The sequence below is a fragment of the Cetorhinus maximus genome, chromosome 12, assembly GCF_964194155.1.
Source record: "Cetorhinus maximus chromosome 12, sCetMax3.hap1.1, whole genome shotgun sequence".
In the NCBI taxonomy this organism is placed as follows: domain Eukaryota; kingdom Metazoa; phylum Chordata; class Chondrichthyes; order Lamniformes; family Cetorhinidae; genus Cetorhinus; species Cetorhinus maximus.
In genome coordinates this window covers 14,588,874-14,612,424 of record NC_135890.1, presented here as the reverse complement: position 1 = coordinate 14,612,424, position 23,551 = coordinate 14,588,874, and the positions used below count along the sequence as shown (strand labels likewise).

The window sequence follows — 23,551 nt, the reverse complement described above, 5'->3', positions numbered from 1 at the left end:
TCTTGTGGAACTGGGACATCTTCATAATTTTCTTTTAAAGGCAAATGACTCAGTGCATTGACGTTTGCTACCTGATTTCCAGGCCTATGTACAAAATCATACTCCTATACTGCCAGGATCAGGGCCATATTTGCGTTTCTGTGTCTTCCTTCAAGGGACCTTCTTCTTCTTAACACTGACTTTAATCTTGGCCTTCTTTTTGACTTCCATATTCCATCTACTCTCAGACGCATGCGCGACTTGAATGGTTGAGTCTCCCAGGATTTCAACATCTGTCTGCTTCTTAGAAAATTCTGTGACTTTTACCTTCAAAGCCTCTTTGGCTTCATGTAGCTGATTCTTCAGCCCTTCCATCTCTTTTTTCTATTTGTTTGCTGCCTCCTGGAAAATTGAGCTTTGTTGTGTCTTCTCTGCCAACTCGGCCTTCAGTTTATTCAGAGAAGCGCCGAATTCTTTCTGTTTCACTTCGTATTTTTCCAGAGGTACAAACTTTGACCTGAGGGAATCTTGTTTTGTGTGAAGGTCTTTCAGCAGGTTCTCTTTTTCATTTCAGAGGTTGCTCATCTCGTCTCATCTGCATGGTCACTTCGAGTTCCTTTTGCTGTTCTGCCATGTTCTGACTTAAAATAGCCTGCTTCCCATCAGCTTGTTACACACTCTTTTTCCAAAACAGGAATGTTTTCAGCTTCCTTTTGGAATCTCTGTGACAAATCAAGGTTGATTTCCCTCGGCCAGTTTCGTCCTAGGAAGTTTGGTCCTCTGCCTCTCAATGCCAATACTGGTAGTTTTATCAATTGGCTCCTGTAATGGACAGTAGTTCTACTCATGCCTTTGACTTGGATGTCTTCACCGTGTAAGTTTTAATTTGGCATCAGTTTTTTTCCAAATTTAATTTATGTTCACCATAATTCAGGTATTTGAAGGTGTGTCCACCAGTTACTGTAATGGAAGCTCCTGTGTCCGCTTCTATCTGAATAGGTCTGCCAGTCACTTTTACTGTTACATAAATTGGTCCTATTTTCCCTGCCTTCAAATTAAATAATGAATAAATATCTGAATTTGTTGCTTCAGGCTCTTCTACGCTGTAAATCTCACGGGGTTTTCTCTTTTGCTTGAAAGTCTGCCTGATTCTTTCCTTGCCCTGCCTCATTATGTGTCCGTTTCAATGATAATAAAAACATTTGATTTTTTTAAACTACCAATCGTTACTAGTCTGCTTGTTTCCACCTCTGTTGCCATTATTCCTTGTTTTTGCTGCTGAGTCAATTCATGTTATTTTTCTGCTAGCGGTGGCTGATTCCTGCTTCTCGGCAGAGTCTTGCATTTTCACCCTCTTTTTGGCTGGGGCTTCTACCCACCCACTGTGGAGGATGGCATCATTTTGCGCTCCCTGTATGGCTTTTGAATCCCTTACTGCGCTTCCCATGGCCAGTGCTACCTCTAGTGCCTTCTTAAGATCCAAATTTGTTTCGGACAGCAATCTCTTCTGAACAGTATCCTCGTTCACACTGCACACTAAACGATCGCTGAGCCTATCGTTTAAAGATGTACCAAACTTACAATGTTCTGTCAACTGTTTCAAACTCGCCACATAACAAGGAATTGTCTCCCCCGGGGCTCTGTTCCTTGAATTAAATTTGAAAAGTTGCATCGTTACCGAGGGCTTTGGCTGGTAATGACCCTTCACGAGGTCCACCAATTCATCAAAATTTTTCGAATCTGGGGCACTAAGTGCCATCAAACTTCGAATTAAGCTGTAGGCTTTATTCCCACACGTAGATAAGAGGATCGCCCGCCTCTTCTCTCTTCCCCGGTAATGTCGTTCAGCTTGGAACTTCAGTATAGTGAGACCAATTGTCCGTGGCTGGATCGAAAGGATCAATTCTTATGAATTGCAGCATTCTGTGAGGGGATTACTTTGGCGATTTGGAAATTCTACTTACAGTTGCTCTGTGAGGTACAGCCTGATTTCGCTTCTTTTGATTTCCTCTGTGATTTTACCCTCGACGCTAGTGCGTTGTATCTTTCTTCTTTCCTCGCTTCTTCCTTGTTTCGCCTTGTCACCAGTTTGTTGTGTCTATGCCGCAAGTTTGTTGGCTCTCCGCTGTATCCTCGTCGCCATTTTGTTGTGACTTGTGAGTCATACTTGCACATTTGTTCGGGATGGCCGAGTTGCTACTTTAGATAGAGTAGTTCTGCAGACACCTCTTAGCTGGAACACATTCTGATAATTTACAAGGTACTCAGCGGCCACACCTGTGTGTTTCTACACCAAACTCTATCTACATACTTCTGCTGCTCACTTGCAGACTACTGACTTCCAACTAACTATTAACTAAATACAGAGTTAGCCCACGCCACTCCACTATTGGTTACACAAGATCACGTGATCTTCCTTATAACATTCTTCTTAAAGGTATACTACACATTAGGTAAAACCATAGTTACCACACCTTGATCCCTTACTGATTAAAATCTGTTTATCTCAGCCTTGAATATACTTAACAACCCACCTTCTACAGCCCTCTGCAGTAAAGAATTCCACAGATTCACTACCCCCTAAGAGAAGAAACTCCTCCTTATCTCTGTCTTAAATGGGCGACTCCATAGTCTGAGATTATGGCCTGTGGTCCTAGACTCTCCCACAGGAGGAAACAACCTGTCAAGCCCCTTAAGAATCTTATATGTTTCAATAAGGTCGCCTCTCATTCTTCTAAAGTTCAATAAGTACAAGCCAAACCTACTCAAGCTCTCCTCATAAGAAAATCCTCTATCAACCTAGTGAACCTTCTCTGAGATGCCTCCAATGCTAGTATATTTTTCCTTAGATACAGGGACCAAAACTGTTACCCAGACTGAGTATCATCACCTGAATAGCTGCCCTGCAATGCTGCCATATCCTTTTGCTTTGTAAGCCTATGTATCCCCTCTCCAGAACCCTGCCACCCCCGCCCCGCCTATTTAGTTTAAAGCCCTCTCTACAGCCCTAGTTATTCAATTCACCAGGACACTGGTCCCAGCACAGTTCAGGTGAGGCCCATCCCACTGGAACAGCTCTCTTCTACCCCAGCACTGGTGCCAGTGTCCCATGAACTAAAACCCATTCCTTCCACACCAATCTCTTAGCCATGCAGTTAACTCCTTGACTTTATTTACTCCATGCCAGTTTGCCCGTGACTGAGGTAGTAATCCCGAGATTATTACCTTGGAGGTTCTGCTTTTTAATTTAGCTCCCAACTGTTCAAATTATGTCAGCAGAACCTCCTTTCTAGTCCGATCAACGGTGTTGGTACCAAAGTGGACAACGACAACTGGATCCCTCCCCTCCCACTCCAACTTCCTCTCCAGCCCTGAGGAGATGTCCTTAACCCTGGCACCAGGCAGACAACACAGCCTTTGGGGCTCTCACTCACGGCTGCAGAGAACAGTATCTGCCCTCTAATTATACTGTCCCCTACCACTACTACATTCCTACTTCCTCCACCTACTTGATAGGCTCCCTGTACCATGGTGCGGTGGTCAGTTCGCTGACCCTCCCTGCAGTCCTCGCACTCGTCCACACAGCTTATAAAAACCTCGTAACTGTTGGACAATTGCAGAGGCTCCTTGAATGCTATCAGCTGGGTCCTCATACCTGCCTCACTTGCAGCCACACACTCCCTGCCCCTGATCACAGACCACTTAAATTACCTAACCTGAGAGGTGTGATGGCCTCCAGGAGCAGAGTGTCCAGGTAACTTTCCCACTCCCTGATGTGGCACAATGTCTGCAGCTCGGACTCCAGCTCCTCAACTCAGATTCGGAGTTCCTTGAACTGCAAACACTTAGTACAGATGTGCTCACTCTGGATCACCTTGATGTCCAGAATCGCCCACAAGCTGCAGCAGCAACACATCACCCGTCCTGCCATCACTATCGGATTTAATTTAATTTACTAATTAATTACTCTAGTGTCCATGCTCTTTACACTTTATTGTAATTAATTTTTTAATCCAGTATCAATCTTATACTTAACAAGCTATTTTTAAGAAAAAAGAGTGAAAAAAGGACTAGAGACCTAAACACAAACTAAAGACATTACTTTTACTTTTGCTTTAAAGACTAGAAATACTCACCAATCAGCTGCTTTCCCTGCACTTGCGTCACATTGTGGTTTGTGACGTCACTCCGCCGCTGGCCTCACTGCGGGGAGGCCTCTCGGTCCACACCTTTTATCCTCTCCCGCTCACCTCCCAAATAGGATAAACCTTAATCACTTACCAGATACTCGCCATGTTGTGGGACCTTTTCTGTCCAGCTGAGCAGGCAAAGCGACCTCAGCTTAACATCTCACCCTGAGAATGGAATCTTTAACAATCCGGCGCTCTTAGCACGTAGTCCAGGCTGAAAATGCTATGCACTGGGACCCACAGCCTTCTGACTTGAAGGCATAAGTGCTCCCAACGGGCTGACCTAACACCTAATAACAATAAACATGACGTTTCTGTGTGAAGTTTGATAGTGCATCAGTGATAGACAGAGCAACTTTTTTGAACAAGTGGAAACAGGTCGTCATCCATAGAACCATAGAACCATAGAACACTACAGCACAGAAAACAGGCCATTCGGCCCTTCTAGTCTGCCGAAATATTATTCCGCTAGTCCCATTGACCTGCACCTAGTCCATAACCCTCCAGACCTCTCCCATCCAAGTATCTATCTAATTTATTCTTAAAACTTAAGAGTGAGCCCACATTTACCACGTCAGATGGTAGCTCGTTCCACACTCTCACCACTCTCTGAGTGAAGAAGTTCCCCCTAATGTTCCCCCTAAACCTTTCCCCTTTCACCATTTTTCAAATGAAGAGAATGCCTGTTTCGAACATTGTGAAGTTCTTAGGACAGAAACAGTTATATATTCAACCAGAGACATTTAGAATTGGAACTCCATGAGCTGATAAACATGGATCCTTTGCTATCTCTTCTTAGCAAGCTCACTCTGCCGGTACATGTGTGTACGGTAGCGTCAAGTGGAAAAACACAATAACGTTTTCAATGCCCTACAAACAACATTGGCCAATAGGTTGTTCACATGTGGCCAATTGAAAATCCAGATGTGGAAATATTCATGAATGGAATATTTCTGTCTCTAACTTGGATAGATCAGGGGAGAGGAGATTCGGAAGGGTATTAGGCACAATCAATGAGAAAGGCCTTTAGGTGGATTTTTAGAAGTGGGGAGGGAGATCACATGGTTGAAATGCTAAGACAGAGAGTTTCAAAGGTTGGGGGCAAGGTGACGGGAAGAGTGGCCATCAATGATAGAGTGAAGTAGGCTGTCATGGGGAGCAGGAGAGGGGGCACATAGGGGCACGCAGCTGGAGGAGATTGCAGAGATTGGGGCAGTTAAGGCCAGAGAAAATTTGTAAGTGAGCTTGAGGATCTTAAAGCCAATTTTCTGGGACATGGGGAGCCAGTGGGAGCTTGGGTGAGCGGTGGGCCTTAATGTGGGTGAGAACATGGGCAAGAGCATTCTGTATGATTTGTGGCTTCTGGAGGGCTGAGGTTAGGAGGCTGGAAAGTCCACCCTGTGATGATAAGCTTGTGGCAGCAGAAGAGATGTAGATTTGAATGATGTGAAAGGAAGGTTGGTTAATTTCTGCGTCAGTCTCTTTCTCACAGTTTATGAGGATATAAGCAAACATTGAAGAAAAAGAAGTTGGCCAATCAATCCCACACTTCCACAGGTCACATTTCACCATTTAATTTTGAGTTAAAATTGTCCTAGAAAATTTCAATTTCTAAAGGAAACAATGGAAGGTTCCAGATTCAATAGAACATCACATTGTCATCATTGAGGCCTGGTTTGCTGTCCTCCACAGCATGCTAAACACCCAGCACAGGGACTAATAAGTCCCAAGGAGTATTCAATTATCTCAGTCTACACCTACCACTCATAAAGCCACCCATCTTGTTCCCAATCAGTTATTTACCCAATCCTTTTTGTTAGTCTCCTCTGAAATCAGTAGGAGTGATGTCTCAAAATAATTTCTAGCAATGTTTTATTGTCAGTTTTGTTGGTGCAAAGTTAGCAATTCTAGTCATTCACAGAATGCTTGGTACAGGCAGCGCAAAGCTCAGCACTTTGGCTGTTTCATCTTGAGCATACCGCACCCTTGGTACCACAACAAGCTGTAGACTCCACACATTAACATCGGCAGCACTGAGGAGAGACATGAAGTTCACGGCCTGACACAGCCCAGAAGGAGGTCACGCAACCTTTGTGCCTGTGATGTCAATTAGTCTCCCTCCCTTGGCTCTTTGTCCATAGCCCTGCAAATCTTTCCCTTTCAACTATGTATCCAATTCCTTTTTGAATGTTAATATCGAATCTGCTTCCACTGCCCTTTTAAGCAGTGTATTCCTGATCATAGCAACTCGCTGCATAAAAAAACAATTCTCCCCATCTCCCCTTTGGCTTTTTATGACAAATTATTTGAAATCTGTGATCTCTGATTAATGACGCTCCTGCTAGTGGAAACAGTTTCTCCATATGTACTGTGGGAGTGGAATTAATTGGATTGATTTTCAAAAGGCCTGGTGGGTTGAATGGCCTCCTTCTGTACTGCATTATTCTACAATTCTATAATACTCCATCAAAATCATAAGTTTGAACACTCTATTAAATATCCCCTTAACGCTCTCTGCTCTAAGGACGACAATTTATGCTTCTCGAAATATTTTCCACATGATTTAAGTCCTTCGTTCCCTGTACAATTGGAGTAAGTTGCCTCTGCAACCTCTCCAAGGCCTTGACACCTTCCTGCTCCAGTGTATTGGATTAACTTTGCGATGAGGAACAAAGGTGGTGTTCTGAGCCACCCCGGTGGTGGACAGTTTATGAAACACCGTATGTTTCAATAGGTTGCTATATGTTGCCTGTAACATTCTCGTTTCAGTACTCCTACGAGGGGACAACAATCAACAATCTTCCAGTGGACCTCTCTGTGGTCTGGAATGGGGACTTCAGCATTGACAACCCAGCGCACAACCAAGGTAAGCTAATAGCAGTGCCGACAGTGTTACTTGACCAGCGCTAAGCACAGATCCAGACAGTTTAACCACTGGGGAGGGGGCAAGAGGGCCCAGCATTGTAACAGCCCAGCCTGGGTCCAGTCTCCCTGAGGCTTACAGATGTACGATTCTGCAAGATACCAGCCCAGCTTCCTTCACTTCATCCCCTACCCACTGGACATTCTATTTCAGCCCTAGGATTACCAACTCTGACTGACATATTCCTGGAGGTTTTCTCACGTGACCTTCTGCCCCACCGAATCAAACGACCTCCTGCCCCGTCCACCTCCGATATTTTTCAAGCCGTAAATAAATATGCTCAAAGAAGATGGAAAGAAAATGCATCCTTATTTTTCTACTGCCCCGTTCATTTTCCTTCCGGGTGTTTCCTCCAGCAGGTTAATCTTTAATGCCTGGACACTTCAGACCAATCCCAGAGGGCTGACAACCCAAGGAATGTGCAGGCACCACAGCCAATCCTGATCCAGCCTTTTCCTGAATTGGAGGGGGGCCAAGGTGGGATACGGGCTGCACAAGAGCCAGCTGACAGTGCCTCGGCTAACTGGCCATTCCTCATGTGAGCCTCAGCACCGAGTGGCTATTCAACCATGGGATCATCAGAGCTGAGCTTGACCATGCCCTTGCCCATAGTTTGTCTAGATTGCCCAACACTGGATCAGTTGTGTTTTTTTTTCTCTCCCTCCTCCTGGCTTCATTCACTTGTAGTCTGCCTACGACCCCACAAGTTTCAATCCCTTTCTGCATTCCTGTCTCTTCTGCCCCATCCCCGTTGAGATCAATTAACACAGCACAGCTTGAAACTGGGGACATCCCTATGCTCTCTCTGGCTTAGTATGTCGCCAGGGTGGGGGGAATGTACCCACTGAGACATGGGGGGAGTGCTGAGTTAATATTGCCAGAATAGGGTACACTAAGTGTGCAAAGGGTATGCCAAATGGGCATGGTTTTGGACTGTGTATTTGAAATTGTCCTGACTTATTGCTTGCTGGTAGAGAGAGAAGATTTTTCTCATTGCTTCATTCTGGACTGGATTGGGATCCAAATTCCAGGTGAAGGACAGGGCAGAACATTACTCTCCACCTCAGTGCCCAGTTTCTCCTAAATCAGTCAACAATATCAGTTTATCACTGACATCTTTGAGAACTGTGCGCAGTTTTGGTCCCCTTACCTTAAGAAGGATATTATTGCCATAGAGGGAGTGCAGTGAAGGTTCACCAGACTTGTTTCCAGGATGGCGGGACTGTCCTATGAAGAGAGATTGGGGGAACTGGGCCTGGATTCTCTAGAATTTCGAAAATTGAGAGGTCATCTCAATGAAACCTACAGAATACTTAAAGGGATAGACAGGGTCGTTGCAGGTAAGATGGTTCCCCTGGTTGAGGAGTCTAGAGCCAGGGGACACAGTTCCAAAATAAGGGGGAAGGGGGAATAGGACTGAGATGAGGAGAATTTTTTTACTCAGAGGGTTGTGAATCTTTGGAATTCTCTACCTCAGAGGGCTGAGGTAGTCCTCAGTCATTGAGTATGTTAAAAGTAGAGGTTGACAGATTTCTAAATACCCGTGATATGAAGGGATAATGGGGACAGTGTGGGGAAAAAGGCATTGAAGTGGATGATCAGCCATGATCATATTGAACGGTGGAGCAGGCTCGATGGGCTGAATGGCCTTCTCCTGTTCCTATGTTGCTACCAACGACTGAAATCAGTGGATTCTACTTGAAATGAGTTGCAATTCAATCTCGTCTTGTTTTTCCTCCTGAGTTCATCCCTTCTCCCTTTTGTCTTCCCTGCCCATTCTGCTCCTCTGGCAGTTCACCTGTACAAGTGTGGCGTGATGCGGGAGAGCTGCGGCCTGTGCCTGAAGGCGGACCCTGACTTCGAATGCGGCTGGTGCAGGGGTGATGGGCGGTGCACGCTCAGGCAGGACTGTCCCGCCTCAGGAGAGCAGTGGCTGGAGCCATCAGGAACAAACAGGAAATGTACCAACCCTCGAATCACTGAGGTAACGGCATGTGTGGCGGGGGGAAGGGTTGGCCAGGGAGAGTGTGATGGGCCAGGGGTGGTGGGGAGTGCGATTATCAGACACGCGGCTTTCTATTCCCCATTTAATGAGTGAGTTAACAAGCTCTGGAAGGATTCAGGGCAGGCATGAATCCCCTAAGGAAAGCCTGCGGGCCCAGTGGATTGACATGTTGTCATGACTTATTGACGTCACTCTTCACTCCTTTCAGTTAAAATATTAATCTGAGGCCCTGCCTGGGTGTTTCAGTGAATATAAAAGATCCCCCATAACACTAATCAAAACTCTGCTACTTGCCTCCTAACTCGCACCAAGTCCCTTTTACACGTGACCCTCTGTTGCTCACTGACCTATATTAGCCCCTGATCCAGTCATATCTCAGTTTTAAAACTCTCGCCTGTGTTTTCAAATTCCTCCACGGACTCACCCCACCCCCTACCCCCCTCCCCATCTCTGTAATCTCCTCCAGTCTTACAACCCTCTGAGATATCTACACTCCTCCAATTCTGGTCTCGTGTGCCAAATCCCAATTTTGATCACTCCACCACTGGTGGCCGTCCCATTGGCTGCCTCAGTCTCAGGCTCTGTGATTATTGCCTTAAACGTCTCTGCCTCTCTATCTCTCCCTCCTCCTCTAAGGCACTCCTTAAGATCCACCTCTTTAGTCAAACTTCTGGTCACGTATCCTATCATATCTCCTTATCTGACTTGGTGTCACATTTTGCTCGATCACACTCCTGTGAAGTGCCTCGGGACAGTTTACTGCATTAAAGGTGCTATATAAATGCAAACTGTTATTATTCAGGCTGGCTCAATCCCTTTTTCAAGTGAAAAAGAGGCTTGAAGGTGACATGATTTAAGAGAGAACCAGCCTAATTAATCTTTCCTCGTGACTTAGGCCGGAATCGTCCCAGATTTGCGTAAAGTGCGGTAGCGGGTGGGAGAAAGGACATTTTACCTACTGGCCACAATGCCGGGTCTTCACGCTGTATCATCCCGTTCCCGGCATGTCCCACCTAATTAATAATGCATTCACGGGAAACAGTCCGGATAACTGGTGGGGCAGCCTCTGATTCGCCCACCCTACCGTCACCTCAGGTCTTCAGTGATCCAGGCGCCATATTTAAAGAGCGTCCCTGCACAGAGCTAGCATTCTCTAAGGGATCGGAAACTGCTGCAAAGTTATAGCTGCCAAAGGGAGGAAACATGCCGCTCCTAAATTTAGCGGCACCTCCCTTGGACACCTACCGGACGCAGTGGAGGCCCACCGCGAAGTCCCCTACCCCCAGCTCTGGGCGAAGACCAGCAAGCAAGGTCACCAAATCCAACGGTGGTCACCGTCAACTCCCAGCAAAATGGGACAGCCAGCCAGTGCCGAAAGAGGATGTTTGATCTCCTCTGTTCTGTCAGGGTAAGTCACTCTTCTCATCACTCTGAACCCACAAACTCACAAACCCATCACACATCCACAGGGATCTCTCTCATTGCCAGTTCAAGGGACATCACTGTTCACTCTCTCTCTCTCACACCTTCATCTGCCCTGTGGATCGTGTCCTCATCCTGTCCATGGCACCACTCACCACCCACACATGCCAGGCATCCTTATCATCTGGCCTGGCAGGCGTCCTGCTTATTCTCTCCATCTGTCTTCATGCAGGACAAGCTGGCACACAACGAAAGGGAGAGGTCACAGACTGGTGAAGGAATGCCTGACATCAAGGTCCTCACAGATTTTGCAAATAGAGCCATCCAGCTGGCCAGCGATGGTCTGGACCGTTCCTGTGCTGACGGTGAGGTCGACTGTGCTCAACCGAGTGAGAATCTAGCTGTGCAACATCCATCAGACAAACATGCTGTGAGTGAGCTCCCCTGTTCCGCAGTCCCCTGCCACGCACTGACTATCTCTCCTTGCAGGCATATCTGGGAAGCAGCCGAGGGGATCCATGACCCGGGTCCTGGACTCAAGCCCCGAAGAAACCTCGGAAGAAGACACTGCCATTGAAGACCCGTCACAGCGCTCACCCACACCCTCCACCAGCATAGAGGCACACACCTTGGTGGGACTTGGTTCTAGAGTAGGTTCAGTGTCACAATCTGGTGAGCACATGACACTGTCTGATCTACAGCAGGCGGAGGCAGGGACTTCCCAGGTTTCTGGCACTCAGAGGACTCCTGGAGGCCAGAAATCTGCTGAGTTCAAATCAAATGAGGAGCCTCTGGACTCAGTTGCTGGAGCTGCAAAGGTAAGCTCGGGAACATCAAGAAGGGATGTCCACTGCACTCCTCAGATTGTAAGGCACGATGGAGGAGTCTGTCCGCCCTCGGTCTGAGGTGATAGCGCCAGCATGCCAATGCACCGAGGTCAACACTGCAGGATGGTGGCTGCCATGGAGACCTTGGTCCAGGACATTGGTTCTGTACTGCTGCAAGAGCTGCATTCCATTGCTGACGCCATAGTTGGCCTTCAACAGTGTCGACGTGAGAGGGGTGCAGGGCAGCTCGATCTCACTCCAGCTTCCCCTTCTCCTTAAGGAGTCAGCCAGGGGCCTTTGGGCACCCATAGGGAGGGGCATCAGCAGGCGCACACTCTGGGGCCATCCACCCAGGTGACTCTGGAGTGTCCGGCCATCCGAAGCCCCCTCTTCCTGTGACCCCAGTAGCTCCAGAAACACAGGCCGAGGAGGGTGCCACTGCCACACAGCAGGACCCCGAAAACAGGCTGGTGCCCTCCAGGTCTCAGCCCTCCAGAGGACACCTACCAAGGTCATCACAGACAGAGTGTAGCAGTTAGCAGGCTGCCTCCACCTCCACTGTGGATGTCCGGAGAGCACCAAGGCATGGCGGCAGGGTTAGGAAGGTTAAGATGTAGTTGCACAGCCTGGGCATGGGTGTTAATCACTTGTACATAATATTCACTATTGTAAATAAATTCCCAAGAATGTCTCTCTTCCTATGGCTCCTTGTTATGATGAGCAGTGTTTGTGTCACTCAGATGTGAAACCTTGGTTCCTGCACAAGATAAAGGCAGGTGTCACAGTCCAGGGCCTCTTCCCTGCTCAGTGTGTAACCTTCCAGCTTCACACTCACTGGTCACATTAGTGATGCCTGAACCTCGATGGTGCTTGTCATTGCTGCCAGAATGTCGTTGGCAGGTGTCACCGAGTTCCGTCATTCTCTCTGTGCTCTCAGCACCTTTGAGCAGGGGCTGGCCCCCCATCTCTTCAGCATCTGTGTCTGGTGACGCTGTGTTCCTGAAGGGGGTCAGGTGCTGAAGGCTGACAAAGGAGCAGCTGTATTTAAAGTTTCACTGCTGTGTCTCCATGATATGACCCTGATCACAGAGCACAAGTGAGCGGCCCTCAGTCAGACACAAGTCAGACGTTCTCAGAGCTAACGTGAAGATCTATGGAGTGTCTTCACTGTATGTCGTCATCATCCTCCTGGAATCTAGTGACTATTGGGACCTCTGCTATGTCTCCATGACATGAGCCTGAGCACTGAGGGTATGTGAGCTGCCATCAGCCACACAGGAGTCCAATGTTCACATATGCAAGGTGTGGATGTCAGGACTGTCCTCACTGCATCTCATCATCATTCTCCACGAATCTTCCGGCTATGAGGGTCTGCCTTGTCTGGCCAGTGCGATGGCCTCATTGCTGGCTTCCTCGCCTTCGAGGACCTCATCATCATCATCCCCTTCGACAACCTCCTGTTTGGAGGATATGTGCAGCTCCTCCATCTCCTCCTCAGCCAAGTCCTCCTCCCGTTGCACCGCCAGGTTGTGTAGCACACAGTAAGTGATGATGATGCGCGACACCCTCTGGAGACTGTATTGCAGGCTCCACCGGACCTGTCGAGGCAGCAGAGCCTCATTTTCAAAATGCAGATTGTTTGCTCCAACAAAGTCCGGGTTGTGGGATGAGCCTCGTTGTACCATCGCTCTGCTGCAGTCTGAGGCCGCTGCACGGGGGTCATTAGCCACGGCCTTTGTGGGTAGCCCTTGACCCCGAGGAGCCATCCCCGCAGCCTCTGTGGACCCTGGAAGATGTCAGGGATCTGAGACCTGCTGAGGATGTAGGAGTTGTGGACGCTCCCTGGGAACTGTGCGCAGACCTGTAGGATGCATTGGTGGTGGTCACACACCAGCTGAACATTCAGCGAGTGGAAGCCCTTGCAGTTAATGTAGTTGACTGCTTGTTTCCACGGGGATCTAAGCGCCACGTGAGTGCAGTCGATGGCACCATGCACCTGTGGGAAGCCTGAGATCTGGGCAAATCCCAGCACTCTTGCTTCCTGGCTTTCCTGATCCCAGGCAAAATGTACAAAGCTCTGAGCCTTCGTGAGGATGGCGTCCATGACCTTCTGGATACATTTGTTTGTGGAGGCTTGTGAAATCCTGCATAGTCACCTGAGGAGCCTTGGAAGGAGCCACTGGTGTAAAAATTGAGTGCAGCGGTCACTTTCACAGCCACTGGCAGTGGATGCCCTCCATGTTCCTGTGGTGCCAAATCCTGCAGCAGGCAGCATATATGACCAATCAGTTCCCTAGACGTGTGCCGTCTGCAGTGACACTGCTTCCCAGTCATCTGCAGGAATGACAGACGGCATCTATAGACCCTGGGTCTATCGAGGCGCCTATGAGCGACGGCTCTCTGTGGATCTTCAGCTGCGTGCGCAGCAGGGCCTGCTGCCCCTTCATCAAGAGGGAGGTGCTCCTCCCTTTGCCAAGCCAGGCTCCTCCGCCGCACTCCTCTTCTTATTCTCTGCTCCCTATAAGCCATGAGGTACATCGCTAAATCACCAGGCTCCATGATCCTGGTGTTCTCCTACAGGATCAAAGAAAGAGACTTGTGGGCTAGCATGTATGTCCTATGAACCTCATTTGGTTAAGTCTGAAGGCCCCTTCAAACATGCAGGAGACTGCTGGCCACCACTTGGCTGGCCAGTGTGTATTGCGCTCATTGGCTGTCTGATAACCCAGTCACCTCTGCCCCACTGCACTTGACCGATTGGCGACAGCTTCAGCCACTGGACTGCAGGCTGTGCTCTCAGCTCAGGCACAGGCATTCTCCTAACCCGCACTGCAAGGCTGCTCTGTTAACTTGAACCCTGAGGGATACTGGTCCAAACCTTAATAAAGACATTACAAGAGGCTGTGAGCCCCTGCACCAGTGACTGCGCCATGGTCACCTTTTGCAAGGGGATTCTACAACTTGCCCAGTCGGCAAACTGTTCTGCTGCCCCCTAAAACACACATTAATTTCCAGTCTGCGCCCGAGACGGTGAAAAGTTCTGGAGCTTTTGGTGACAATTCATGCTTTTGTGTTGCTTGAGTGGGCAGTAAATCTTCAGAGGCTCTGACTCCAAACATATCAATGGAGCTTCAGCTGAGCAGCCTCAGCTGCAGAACAAAACTCACCTTTGACAAAATTTCCCAAGTGCGTGGCCTCTTCTCTCACCCCCACCTCCCTCCACCCCCCACCAAGTGCGGCACGTGCTTGAGTATTTCCTTCAGTCTGTCTGTGCTGTCTTGCCCCCCCCCCACCGCAACCCCCACACACCCCCTCTCCCCCACCAGCTGGGAAAAAGCGACTTGCCTGTGCCCCACCCCCGTGAATGTGCAGCGCTTCTTCCTTGATGTCCTACAGGCGATGGTCATGAGCGCTGCGCAAGGTTGTGTGCGCTCACCTCCGAGTTCCCCTCAGAGTTCAGGTCGCCAGGCGCACGCCTTTTAAAGGCAGTCATAAAGCGCACTGTTCTGAAGTTACGCCGACCTGGGCGGTAAATTTGACATTGGGATGATTCCAGCGAGCAGGGCTTATAATTGGATGCAAATGCATTAAAACGATGTTCCTGACCTGCGGCTGTGGAAAATGCAGCCTGCCATTGATAGGTGGAGCGGACGATTGCAAACTGGTTTCACAAGGGCATAGAAGCAAGTTTTGGCCTTCCTGCCACACTGTTCCACCACCACCACCCCCCCTCCCCCCGATCCCCCAGGCTGGCCATGATACCCGATGCCAATGGAGCCGGAAAATTCTGGCCTTTGATCCTTGAAACCTGTGTCCTTATTGTTTCCCAGTAACTCAGAATCCCTCAGCTTTCTCTTTTACCTAAACCTTTAAACTGAAGCTTGGGGTCACCTAATCACTACTTTCCCATCTTTTCTTATCTTCTATTCTGCTCTGTTCATCCTTGATGCCTTGACCTTTTATTTTGGATGTCATTCTTGGTTCAGTTGGTCGTGGGGAGATTGGTGGTGGAGTGATAATGTCACTGGACCAGTAATCCAGAGGCCCAGGCCAACATTTTGTTGACATGGGTTCAAATCCCACCACAGCAGCTGGTGGAATAAGATTCATTTCATAAATCTGAAATTTAAAGTACTTTTAAGATAAAACATCGCACGGGCACTATTTGAAGAGAAGTAGTGCACCAGACAAGATTTATCCTTTGCTCGACACCACTAAGATAGGTTATCCGGTCATTCACCTCATCCCTGTGTGTGGGATCTTGCTGTGGGCAAATTAGAGCCATATTTCCCGTAATTGCGGCAGTTGCGAAAGGTGCTATATCAATGCAAGTTTTTCTTTGTTTTTAACTGGTACGATTGAGAAGTGGAGATTTTTTGGTTCCCCTGGTTCTAACCTGATGTGATGGAAATAATCTGACCAGCCCGACAATTCCCAATATTCCTGCCGGCCAGCCTTGCTGCTGGCTCCGTGCACGGTTAAGCTGGTTGGAGCTGAAGGAGTTGCTTTCCAACCTGGTTGCTGTATCGCTGCAGTGTCTGGACACAGCGTAACCGAAGCATTTGTTTATGCTGAGAATGCATATCCTTCAACCAGCTAAAAGTTTAAAATCTGTTACAAATTTGAGCAATTTTGTTCTGTGAAATATTCTAATGTATTATTCATTGATATTTTCCTGAAAAGCTCTTTTCGCTACCATTAGCGCTGAGGAATCCCTCCATGGTTTATGTATAATGCAACATCAAAATCCCTCGCTGGCAGCGTTCCAAAGGAACCATCAGACAACTGATCCACTTGGAATAATCCGATACTATTGTCTGTTGTCTGTCCTGGCAAGGTAGCAGTTTTCTGGGCACTGTAAGGAAAGCCAATTCAACTGGGATTAAAAATGGACAAGTTGCAATGCTGGAATTGCACTAGAAGATAGAAGAAAGAGAGATTATTGCAATTATATAGCACCTTTCATGACCTCAGGAAGTCCAAATGCACTTTACAGCCAATTATGTCTTTTTTGGATGTATAGTCACAGTTGTAATGTAGGAAACGTGACAGCCAATTTGCTTGCAGCAAGATTCCACAAACAGCAACATGCTAACGACTAGCTCATGTGTTTTAGTGCATGTTGGTTGATAGATAAAAATTGCCCAGGGTTTTGGGGGAGAACTCCCCTGTTCTGCAAAATAGTGTCATGGGATCGTTTACATCTCACTGAGCGGGAAGGATGGTCCTCGGTTCAATGTTTTATCTGCACCTCCGACAGTGCAGCATTCTCGTGGTACTCCACTGGAATTGTCAACCTAGGTTATTAGCAGAATTATATGGTCCTTCACCAGCAGGTTTGCAGGCAGTGGGGAGGCCCATAAAATTCCCCAGGTGGCCTTCGCACCAGTTTCCTGTCCGCAATTTTATGTGGGGCCAGTGTGGCATAGTGCAGCCCTCCCACCCTTGTCCAACTGAGGCCCTTAAGTGACCAATTTGGGAATGAGCTGTGGACCAGCACAGGGTCAGCTTGGTGAATGATTTGCTGTATTGGACCACCCAATTGGTGCTTACCCTGACCAACCACTGCCAGCCTCTCTCCCTCACCCCTTCTTGTCTCCATTGAGAACTCCTCGGGTATTTAGCACAGGGACAATTCCAGTATCACTGAGGGACGGAGCTTTGGCATGCAAAGACAGAACTCCTCAAATATTTTTTGCAGCCAGAAGGAACATGTACACACATTGTGCCTGTTTCAGCTAAACAAAATAAGTGACAGCCATCCGCTGGTTCATTCCTCAGGGCAATATCTTGACCAATCAGAGTCAAGTTACTTGGTTTAAATTTCAAACAATGCTTGGCAGTCAACTGCCAGTCACTATCAACTGGTGCATTTTCCATGGCAGTGCCTCTACCAATCAGAGTCCACTTGCCAACCAATCAGCATTCTTTTCTCCTACAGTATAAATTGTTGCTCCCTTTACATTTAGTATTCATGTGAATTGTCCTGATGAGTGCAAGATGAAAAATGTTTTTTTTCAGCAATACTTTGCTTAAGAAGTCAGAGAAAGAATTTGTTGTCCCAGGACATTGTGAGGTAGGGGGTTTTGGGTCAGTGTTATGCATGTTTATACCAGGGCTGGAGGCAGCTGGGCTTGATGGACCTCAATGTCTTTTCCGCCCACCCCATCCCATCCCTGCTGCCCTTTTTTCATACACTTGTAACCAGGCAAATTATACACGACAGTGAAGGGTTGGAAAACCCTTTGTGTGATGCTCTCCTGAGTTTGAGATCTTTACTTGCCTTCTGATTGATACTGTACCTTGCCTGGTAGAGTTTGCTTAAAGATGTGTTCACAAAGGTGAACTGTTCCACTTTCCAATGCAAATAGACCCTCACATTGAGTGGCAAACCCCTCCCCTCTCCCAATCCAGCTGTGATTTATTTTAAAATAGGGAAAGATGCAGGTCAGTGTGAGGTGTTAATGAGTTTCCCTCATGACTGGGAAGTTCTCTCTTTTTGCATGCCAATGCTCCCTTCCTCAGTGACGCTGAAATTGTTCCTGTGCTAAATACCCAGGAGTTCTCAATGGAGACAGGAAGGGGGTGAGGGAGAGAGGCTGACAGTGGTTGGTCAGAGCTAAGCACCAACTGGGTGGTCCCATACAGCTAATCATTCACCAAGCTGCACCCTGTGCTGACCTGTGGACCCCCAGCTCATTCCTGAATTGGCTGGGGCTCCCCTTCCCATGCCAGATTAAGCAGGTCGACCACTTGGAATGCCACTACGAGAGGATCAGAGTCTTCCTCTGTGCAGAGAGGAGGTCATTGACAGTGTCTCAAGCAGCACCTGTGTGGTTTTATAATCCCCCAGAGGGGGAGAGAGCGAGACTTTATAGACATGTACTTTGCAGTGAAGTAGTAGGTTTGTAAACTTGACATTTGAGATTTGCTTTGTTCCCGGCCAGTTTAATCCTTGTTTTAAATTGCAGTCATGGACTTGACCAGTTCCTTCCGCATGAGCTAAGAAGGCAAAACCCCCACAAGGATTAGTGAACAATACAGAGCTTTCATACTGAGACACACCTGTGAGATGGTGTGCACTATCATACGGACAGAGTACAGTTATGGATTGGAAGCATAGGCTGTGGAGAGGGAAAACATTGTCATTAATATTCTTTGCAGTTATTTTTTGTGAATTTTTGGAATATTTTTGCTACATCATTCATTTATTCATTCTCTCTCATACAATTTTTCAAAATGATTCTCTGAACCTTCGTTCCGCTCTGATATTATTTCTCAGTTTCCATTTAAGTTCCCTCCTCGCCTTTTTTCTTCCTCCCTCTCTCACTTTCTCCCTCACCTTCCACTTTCTAATACCTTTCACTTCTCTCTCCCCTTCTCTCTTTCTCCCTTTCCTGCTTTCTTCCTCCCATTCTCCCTACCCTTTCTTCCTCTCTCTCCCCTTCTTCCCTCTCTCTCTCTCTCTCTCTCTCTGTCTCCCTCCCTCTTTCTGCTTTAGTTGTGTCACCATCATGGATGAATATCCATATTCCACCAACAGGCTTATGGGTAGCATGAGCTAAACCAGGCAAGACCTGCTGAGATGGTAGTCCTGATGATGATGATGATGGGAAACTAGGCTAGAGGATAGATCAGTAGAGAAGCAGTGGCAGACATTTAAGGGGATATTTGAGAGTATTCAGAATGAGTACGTTCCTACTATAAAGGAAAATTCTAAGGGGAAGACCCATTATCCATGGTTAACTGAAGAAGTTAAGGCAAGCATCAAACTTAAGGAAAAAGCATACAACTCCGCTAAGATGAGTGACAGGGCAGATGATTGGACAGAATATAAAGAATTGCAGAGAATGGCTATAAGGTTAATCAGAAAAAAGAAATTAGAGTATGAGAGGAAGCTAGCTAGAAATGTAAAAACAGATAGCAAGAGTTTCTACAGGTACTTAAAAAGGAAAGAGTAAGCAAAGTGAGTGTTGGTCCCCTAGAGAGTGACAGTGGGAGTTAATAGTAGATAATAAGGAAATGGCGGAAGAAATGAACAAATATTTTACTTATCTGTTCACTATAGAGGATACAAAAAACATTCCAGTAATAGCTGCAAATCAGGAGGTGAATGAGAGAAAGGAACTGGGTAAAATTGAAATCACTAGGGAAATGGTACTGAGCAAATTGATGGAGCTATGGGCAGACACGTCTCTGGGTCCCAATGGACTACATCCTAGAGTCTTAAAAGAAGTGGCTAATGAGGTAGTCGATGCACTGGTGTTAATTTTCCAAAATTCACTAGATTCTGGAAAGGTGCCATCAGATTGGAAAGTAGCAAATATAACCCTTCTATTCAAGAAGGGAAGGAGGCAGAAAACAGGAAACTATAGGCCAGTTAGCTTGACGTGTGTCGTGGGGAAGTTATTAGAATCGATTATTAGGAAGGTTATAGCTGGGCACTTAGAAGAGCTCAAGGCAATCGGGAAGAGTCAGCATGGTTTTGTGAAAGGAAAATCATTTTTAACCAATTCATTGGAGTTTTTTGTAGGAGTAACATGTGCAGTGGATAAAGGGTAGTCTGTAGACATACTGTACTTGGATTTCTAGAAGGCATTTGATAAGGTGCCACATCAAAGATTATTACGGAAAATAAAAGCGCACGGTGTAGGGGGTAACATATTAACACTGGCTGGCAGAGAGTATGCATAAATGGGTCATTTTCGGATTGGCAGGATGTGACGAGTGGCATCCCACAGGGGTCTGTATTGGGGCCTCAACTTTTTATAATTTACATCAATGACTTAGATGAGGGGAGTGAAGACATGGTAGCTAAATTTGCAGATGACACAAAGATAGGTTGGAAAATATTTTGTGAAGAGGACATGTTGCAGATGGATATAGATAGGCTGAGTGAGTGGGCAAAGATCTGGCAAATGGAGTTTAATGTAGGAAAATGTGAAGTTGTTCACTTTGGCAGGAAGAACCAAAAAAGCAGAGTATTACTTAAATGGAGAAATGCTGCATAATTCTGAGGGAATTCTGCAGAGGGATCTAGGTGTTCTAATACATGAGTCACAAAAAGTTAGTGTGCAGATTCAGCAAATAATTAAGAAGGTTAATGGAATTCTATCCTTTATTACAAGAAGGATTGAACATAAAAGTAAGGATGTTATACTTCAGTTATAGAGGGCCATTGGTGAGACTGCACCTCTGATACTGTGTGCAGTTTTGGTCTCCCTATTTAAGGAAGGATGGAAATGAATTGGAGGTGGTTCAAAGGAGGTTTACTAGATTGATACCTGGAATGAGTGGGTTGTCTTATGAGGAAAGGTTGGACAGACTGGGCTTGTTTTTGCTGGAGTTTAGAAGAGTGAGGGGTGATTCGATTGAAGTATACAAGATCCTGAACGGCCTTGACAAGGTGGATGTCGAAAGGGTGTTTCCTCTTGTGAGTGAGTCCAGAACTAGGGGGCACTGTTTTAAAATTAGGGGTCGCCCTTTTAGGACAGAGATGAGAATTTTTTCTCAGAGGGTTGTGCAACTTTGGGACTCTCTGCCTCAGAAGGTGGTGGAGGTGGGGTCATTGAATATTTTTAAAGCAGAGGTAGATAGATTCTTGTTAGGCAAGGGAATCACAGGTTATCGGGGTTAGATAGGAATGTGGAAATCGAAACACAAGATTAGCTATGATCTTACTGAATGGTGGAGCAGGCTCGAGGGGCCCCAATGGCCTACTCCTGTTCCTACTTCTTATGTTCTTATGAAAACTTTTAAATGGCAATAATCTAAAGGTGGGCCTTGAAGATTTCCAGTGATGGAGCTGTGACTCTTTCCTTTGGAAGCTTGTTCCATTGTGGATTGTCCTTGGGAAGAGAAGGGATAAACAAATGGTCTTTGTAGTTTGTGTGGATGGCTAACTCATGGTTTGTCATTGCCAGAGGGCGCCAGGTACTGCCCCCTTCCCCTTCTACCTCTTCTTTTTCTTTCCCACCCCGCTTTTACAATCCTGGCAGGGACTTGGAGAGTGCCTGAGTTGGAGATCAGACTGTAACACTGAATCCCTGGGTGAGATTTTAACTCGTCCGAAATCTGCCCATTTACACAGAGTTAAAATAGGGCCCAAATCTGTCACATGTTCATTTCCAGTGCATGATGAGTGAATTCAGAGACTACCTAACGTTCGGAGTCCTTCGCGTCGACCAGTTCTTCCACAAGCCATGCCGATCATGAACTTGACTCCAGTCATTCAATCTCTGTTTGATAATTCAAGCATGAACTCTACCCTACATGTGCATATGTGTACACGCACCCACATCTGTACATATATACACACAGGATTGTAGAAATAGACAACGATGAATACCGACACCTTTATGTCCCAAGGTGCTTCACCAGAGTGTCATCAAATGAAATTTGACACTGAGCCACATAAGGAGATGTTGGGACAGACGACCAAAAGCTTAGTCAAAGAGGTAGGTTTTAAGGGAATTCTTAAAGGAAGCTAGAGAGAAAGGCAGAGAGGTTTAAGGAAAGAATTACATATAGGCACATACAAATGGCTATATATATATATATAATATATAGATATATACACACATACTCAAACACACAGATTTAGATGAGACCTGCTTCTGAACGTTCTGATTAACAGTTAATGCTGTGAAATATAATTCCCTGTTTACGAAGGATGTACATTGAAGTGAAATTTCTGAAATGTTCCATTGAGACAGCAGCTCTTTCTATGTTCACAGATAACACCAATACGAGGGCCCAGGGAAGGTGGAACAAAAGTGACGATCTACGGGGAGAACCTGGGTCTGAGTTTCTGGGAGATTGAAAGTTTTGTGCGTGTGGCTGGAGTTGATTGTATCCCATTGCCAGATGGATACATTCCAGCGGAACAGTAAGCCACATTTAAACATCATCTCTTTAAGGGGCTGGCGGGTTGAATCTTTGGCAGGGTATCTAGGCAGTAGCGTTCGAGCTAAAGAGCTGTGTGGTATCCAATTATTTCTTATTCCCCCCACCCCCACTTCTCACCAAGACCTCATGTCCTGCCTGCCGCCCCCAACACTCCCCCTCCCCCCACTCACCACCCCCACCCCCACTCCCGGGGCAGCCTATCATGTTTGCAACAATTCCAGGGTCAGCTGCAAGGATGCTCCTGCAAAATACTGTTCTAGAAACAGATTAAAATGTAATGTTGTACCTTTAATGGGAAAATTGTTGCTGGTAAAAACCATCATATTAATGAGTGTGTCACAAGCAACAATTACCTGGAATTTACAGCACAGAAATGAGCAGTCACTATGTTTATTGCCAGTGTTTATGCTCCTGTGAACCTCCTCCCATTATATTTACTGCATCTACCAATGTGCCCTCCTATTTCTCGCTCCCTCATGGGCGGGATTTTCGGAGTAGCAGGCAGTCAAGGCGGGCGAGTCCGGGAAACTGTCTGGCGCCCGCGATTGGCCCCCCCCCCGACTGTGGTTTCACGCTGGCTGGCGAAAGGCACGCTGAGAAGCTCAGTGTTGCTGGGGTTGGGGGGGAGGGAGGAGCGCAAGTCTGTGCGGGGGGGTGCGCGCGCTCTGAAAGCTCCCTGGAGGCGGAGAGCTGCCTCAGGGAGCTGAAGAATCTTAAAGTCAGAAATAAAGCTTTTGAAAATGGGAAATAAATGTTCCTGCGTAGGACTCACTCGTGCGAACGTAAACATAATAAAAATTATGCCAAAATTTCTTAAAAATTAATGTCGGTTACCTCATCCCGCCCGTGGATGAGGTTTCCTAGAAAATCCAAAGGCCGCCTGGATGGTTGGGCAGCGGAAAGTGGAAGTTAATTGATACTTTAACGGCATTAATAGGCCTCTTAATTGTGGGTGGGCGCGCTGCTGATTCTTGCGCATGCCCGCCGACCAAAATCTCGCATGAGGGGGCGATGATATCGGGACGCTCGCCCGACGCCATCGCTTGCTCTTTTACGCCCGATCGGGTCTGGCACCCGCCCGCGGGATGTCAAATCTTGCCCCAAGTGTTTACACAGCTTCTCCTTAAATACATTGATGTTAATTACCTCAACCAATCCTTGTGGTAGCGAGTTCCACATTAGAACCTCTCTCTTGACAAAGAAGTTTCTCTTGAATTCTCCATTGGGTTAACCGGTGACTATCCTGTATTTATGGCCCCTGGTTTTGGTCTTCTCTACCAGTGAAAACACCTTTTCT

The 23,551-nt window shown here is 46.9% G+C and overlaps 1 protein-coding gene across 4 annotated transcripts in view; it reads left to right on the top strand.

Annotated features, from left to right (window-relative positions):
* plxna4 (plexin A4) overlaps window positions 1-23,551 on the top strand; it is a 675,025-nt gene that overhangs the window by 530,861 nt on the left and 120,613 nt on the right. For all 4 annotated transcript variants that reach the window (XM_078553048.1, XM_078553047.1, XM_078553046.1 and 1 more), the window contains exons 11-13: window positions 6,939-7,035; window positions 8,886-9,076; window positions 22,083-22,234. In XM_078553048.1, coding sequence (XP_078409174.1) covers window positions 6,939-7,035; window positions 8,886-9,076; window positions 22,083-22,234 — 440 coding nt within the window. The remainder of the gene's footprint in view (window positions 1-6,938; window positions 7,036-8,885; window positions 9,077-22,082; window positions 22,235-23,551) is intronic.